The following is a 6000-nucleotide window of genomic DNA, read 5'->3' as shown; positions in this document are numbered from 1 at the left end:
AATAATGAATAATTTGGAATTGTACTTGTATTTTATATTTCAACCGAAATAAAAAAACATAACAATGATAAACAAGATAAAAAAACATATTTCTATTTTTTCAACTATCATAGATAAATGTAATTTAAGTAAAGACAGGTCTAATAAAATATTGTGATATATATGCTGAGTGAATTCACAGAGGTCAACGTTGAAAACGTTAAATAAAACATCCTACGAATAATAACATCTTTGTATGAATTTAAATATAATTTATTATTTTAGGAAAACAATTACGATCCTATTGTGACGAAAACAAAGCTATCCTTCGCAGCTTTCTGAATGCTTATGTCAAGGCATGTCATACATTCCCCTATTTCCTCAAATAATTTTAAAGCGTGGTTTGAAACACGGTCACTAGAAGTAACCGTGTTTGAAAGTCTCAACTGATATCGAATGATTACAGAAATAATGAGTCGTCACTTGCGCATGCGTCAGATGGCCATAGCGTGTCATTGTTTACAAACAAGCGTCTACCCTCGAGCCTATGCGTTTTTAGCGTGTGTTGTTATAGTCGCTTGGGCGACCCTCCCGCTTTAAGTAGATGTCATTTCGGGGAGTCGCAATGTGGACTGAGTGTCTGATTTATTCCCTAATAGAAGTTAAGGATGACATTGTGGGTTCAAATATTGTAAAGCGTGTAGTCGTTGTGGAGTGCGCGTTCGAATTTCATGTAAACAAGTACTAGTAGTATGTTTTACACGCGTTGTTTGGGACCCATATCAAACACGACGCGTCGCTACGACCATCGCCCCTTAAAGCAGGAGGGTCGTCACCTGCACATGAGCGGGAACTGAGTCCCAAGCGACGATAACAACGCTTGTCTGTAAAAAAAAAAAAATGACACGCTATGGCCACCTGACGCACGCGCAGGTGACGACACCCCCGCTTTAAAGTAACGGGAAGAAATATTAAACCTTAACCTCGTTATAATGACAATGATAACAGCTCTAACACAACGTGTACGGCATATTGAACACTAAGGTTTTCAGCATAATTAATGATTTTGGTAAATTAAAAACTGTTTCGCGTTTTGTTTATTGTATTACTATGAATAGTTCGAGTATTACGTGATCAAGTTTATATGTGCATATCTATGGAACTGACCCTTCCTCTTCTCGTGAAATAAAAATGAGACTAAATTTATCAACAGATAGAAAGTTCTAGGAGTGTAGGACACGCAGCTTATAGTACATATTCGAACCCAAAACACCACAGAGCCACGGCGATCTTTCATAGAAATGTATTTTTCTGCACGAGAGTCCAACAACTACCCAGTTGAGGCGGCACAGGGGGAAGGGAAGCAAACAAATGTTTGGGGGCGTCGCCCCTCCAAGATCGAGCTGAAACCCTTCGTGTCAGCAAAATTTGCCCCTCAAAATGCGGGTAATAGCGTTTCAGAGGGTCTAGATTTCATTTTTTTAAGAGGGAGCATGCCCCTGGACGGTGGACCCCCTAGTAAGGTCGCGCCAAAGGCGCCAGGTTGGTGAGCAGATCTCGCCCCTTCATGTAAGAAAGAGGTAGATGCGAATAAAAAGAACTAACTGCAGAGAAAATTACAGAACCAGCAAACAGACGCCATATAACAACAAATATTGGCCGTAAAATTAAGACCTTCCTAGTGCGCTGCCGCTACGTATTATGGGACATCGAATGAGGCTCATGTCGAACGCCCGGGACCATTTTTGTGTTGTTTCACCATTATAAAACACCGAACTATTTACATGACTTTATATCCGGCATTAATCTTAAAGCTACGACCCCGGATTTCAAGGTTGGCTTAACATAATGTGACCGACAATGCAGTGGTACATAATTCACAGCTGTGCTTTTCCTCAATTTGTTATTACAGTTGTAGTAATTATTTTATCCGTTTTTTGACTGTGGTATATTTAAGAAATAAACCATCGGTCGTCATGACTTACCTTGATGTTTTGCATAGAAGCACGACATACGCGAACTGGCGTCTGTCCGGGCGGCGGTTTGTTTTAAATTACACCATTTTAATGTCGGTGTACTTCTTAGTGGCAAAAAGATACAAAATCGTCTCAAATCAGAGAATCATTTAAGATCTAGTCCTGTAGACGAAATTCTGATTTTATATTTATGTGTTTTTTAAGATATTGACAGATTTTACACTATCGTTTGTAAAAAGAAATAATCCTAAACAACATCGTTTTACTTTGCAAACGCACCGCGAATTTGTTAATGCTACAAAGCTCACTGAGCGAACGAGCGCCGATCCGAAAATCAATTAACTGCTATCGTTTGAGTTATTCTGAAACCCGACTTTCTCTTTCCATTTTAAATTAGTATTATCGAAATACCTAAATATCCTCTATTTGATTTTTTTAAATTAAACTATAATAGTCTATTTAACGTTATTGGTGTATTATTAATATGAATAAAAAATACCATAACTACAGTATATCGCGAATATAATAAACAATTAGTATTAATCACGAGGGGACGCGTTGCTAATTACAACGATATTTTTCAATGTGTTGATATACCTGTATATTATTATTATAGTACAGAAAAAACACATATTAAACATAAAAAACTAAATTTCCCTTATATGTTACAATGATAAAAATTAATAACTAGTATGTGAAATACAAAAACAAAACGCTCATTTATGACAGCCATGTTAGATGACTTGCACTAATTATAAAACAAGCTGTTACAATGAAAGTCGGATAACGAAGACAGATTTGCATACATTTTCATGATTGTCAACCATATTTTCTCACCACGAATTGTACAATTTATGAACGTGTTAACGCGATACCCTCTTGCATTTTGTTTACATATTTAATCACCTGATATTTGCAATGAAAAGACCGACTGGAACGAGAATTTCTTGTTATATAATGTTGACGTTTTCTTCCATTTACGTGATTTCAACATTAATCTCAACCGATGACGTGAGCGATGAGGTGCGAAAGGAATGGAACGTCGGACCAATCGAAAGGTCGGAAGCAAAGATATCAGCACAAACCAGGGTCGCTGGTTTAAATAGAACAGTAGCAAACCAGCGTGGAATTCGTGTCTTGATCCAATCACGCTTTCGAACAGGATCCACCAAGACCGAACGATTTCTCTCCGGTCATTCCGATTTTTTCGGTGTTCACGAACCAGGCGGCATGATACAACGAGGATTGGGCTTGCCAATTTTACAAGAAACATACACAGATTTATCTCCAATTCGCGAACAATTGCTGGATTTCATTCATGATATATATAATTGTGATTTTACTAAACATGATTATTTTCTCCTTGGTTTGAATACCATTTACAGCTATTCGAAAAGGACATATTTGACGTATTTGCCACGACCAAATATAACAAATGACGTAGTCACAGATATATGTAAATCTAAACCTCATAGAGTGGTTAAAGTGTGCAGGATGTATTCGATTCTCGAGGCTGAAAAACTGATTAGGGAAGACAATGTCAAAATAATATTCATGGTACGTGATCCCCGTGGAATGGCTCCATCAAGAATGAAATTTAATGACATATATACCCCAGAGGAGAATTTTAATGATGTAGTCAAAGGACAAGTTAAACTTCACCCAAAAATGGAAGTGATTGTAACCGACTATTGCAATTGGCTGATGGAAAATCACATGCCCGAATCACAGCTACCTGATTGGTTGAGAGGAAAGTATTTGGTAATACGGTACGAAGATACTGAGAGACATCAGTCACGATCAGTTCAAACCATATTTGATTTCCTTGGGCTTGAATACCACGAAGAAGACATTAGGCAAGTTTTAGAAGAACTTGCAAAATTTGAAGTGTTTGAAGAAGATAACAATAGCGAGCGATGGAGAAAAAAACTAAGAATAGAAGAAGTGAAACGGGTCCAAGAATTGTGCACTAGTAAATTATTCAAAGAACTGGGGTATAAATTGGTGAAAACTGAACTTGAACTTAGGAACAGCTCCATTTCTTTAGTTAATGACATTTAACCTCAAATAAGATATTTAGGTTTTCAAACACGCCGTTGACTGTGTGTTTATCACAAAATAAGAAAAAATAAGCAGTTTTAATTAAGTTTATTGTTATTTTATTAATAATTAATTGCTGAAAGAGCACAGAAACATTGTGATATCATTGAACAGCTTTTTCAATAAAAATGTAGACAAATTTAATTATATGTCATTAGTCTCTATGTGTATATAAATGGCCCACGTGATTGCGTTGTCATAATTGTCTCAACAGCTGTTACATTTAGTGAACAATGTATGAACAGGGATTGCGTATTAGTGTGTTTATTCAATGTTTATAGTTTGTTATATAGTCACTCGTATGATGTTGGCGTGGCAGTCAGTGTGGTACAGTTCACCGACAGTTGGACGGAGGACGGGCTCAACCTACATTAGCAAGGCGCTTCGCAGTATTCATAATTTTGAATTCCATGTTATAGGGATATATAATGTATATGGCAGTGATATGCAATGCGTTTTCCTGCATGTCATGCCCTATAACAATTGTGAACGTTCGTCATTTAGTATATGATAAAACTAATACTAATAGTAACACGTTGTCATAGCAGACATAAACAAAATCTACTGGGTAGATTATCGTGGAAAATATGCATGTCAAACAGAGCTCTGCCTTAACGCAGTCAACTAGTAAAAATAGCGTTGTTTAACAATATCAATGTCCCTTTTGTTTGAACCTTCCTTTGTATACCATGTTTTTATTTATTTATTTATTTATTTATTTATTTATTTATTTATTTATTTATTTATTTATTTATTTATTTATTTATTTATTTATTTATTTATTTATTTATTTATTAACACACAACATCCCCCGGAGGGGATGAAAAGGGTTACAAATCAAATATTAGTAAAAGAAAAATAACTACATAAAAAGTAAGGGAACAAAAAAGCATTAAAAAAAAGAAAGATAAATTTGTATACGAGGAATGTGTTACTGGCTTAGTTTATGTAGGTGCTGCTGTCTTGTATTAAAACAGATTTTTAAATATTGTGCTAAAGGAATTGACATTTTCTCGTTACTTAGTAATGATATGAATTTATTTTCATTACTAAATTTGTCAAAATTTGGTATACATTTATTAGCTACAATGTAAAGTTTTGATCTTATTTCGTTGTAATGAGGACAATTTATGACAAAATGTTATTCATCTTCAACATGGTCATTGTCGCACATATTGCAGACTCTGTCTTTAAAATCCAAACCTATATGCCGGCCTGTTTCAATTTTCAGACAGTGGTTGCCAAGTCTAAATTTTGTTAAGGATTTGCGAAGTTCATTGTTTTTCATAATTGTTAAGTAGTTTTCTTGTTCAATTTTGGTTTTAAAAAGTTTGTAGGTTCTTAGTTTATTTTTAGAATTTGATTTTTTCCTATTGTCATTATTTATTTCATTTTCCACTCAGTTGTAAACTCTTCTTTTAATTTCTCATCAATTGTTTTTAGTTTTGATAATGAGATAATATTTGTTTCATTTAAAAGATAAGAATGGTTTATATTTTGTAATATCAAATCAAGTCTTTTAAACCGTTTACTTTTAATAATTTTATTGACATAATATGCTTCTTGAAGTAGAGTATTTGTGGAATTTGCAATACGCTTGACATATTTTATCATTTGTTTCTTAATAAAAGAGTCAAGAGGTAATTTTCCCGATTCACTATATATTGCCATGATTGGTGTAGTTTTTGAGATACCAAGAATGTACCGATAGTATGTAAGCTGGACATCCTCTACAATTGATTTTGTAGAACTTTCTTCTCCCCAAATGTCACTCCCATACACAATAACTGGTCTGATAAGTTTATCAAATAGTGACAGTAGTATGGACACGTCCAGATTACCAGATCCAATTTTGGTCTTTAATGAGAATAAAGCTTTTATTCCTTTTCTTTTCAGGTTTTTCATGGCATCTTTAAATTTACCATTTGGGCTCATAGTTAAGCCA

General features: G+C 34.7%; 1 protein-coding gene across 1 annotated transcript; it reads left to right on the top strand.

Moving 5' to 3' along the window:
• Positions 1 to 2912: 2912 nt before the first annotated feature.
• Positions 2913 to 4016, top strand: LOC102808786 (carbohydrate sulfotransferase 1-like). The gene has a single exon (XM_085504609.1). The coding sequence runs from the start codon at positions 2913 to 2915 to the stop codon at positions 4014 to 4016; it is 1104 nt and encodes a 367-aa protein (XP_085360735.1).
• Positions 4017 to 6000: the final 1984 nt, after the last annotated feature.

This window comes from Saccoglossus kowalevskii, chromosome 10 (genome assembly GCF_978046115.1).
Source record: "Saccoglossus kowalevskii chromosome 10, keSacKowa6.1, whole genome shotgun sequence".
Classification (NCBI taxonomy): Eukaryota; Metazoa; Hemichordata; class Enteropneusta; family Harrimaniidae; genus Saccoglossus; species Saccoglossus kowalevskii.
Note: the sequence above shows the minus strand (reverse complement) of the source record. Positions and strands in the feature narration are given on the sequence as shown.

What these genes read in the sequence shown, in the direction of transcription:
- LOC102808786 (XM_085504609.1), top strand. Translation starts at nt 2,913, where the DNA reads ATGTTGACGTTTTCTTCCATTTACGTGATTTCAACATTAATCTCAACC.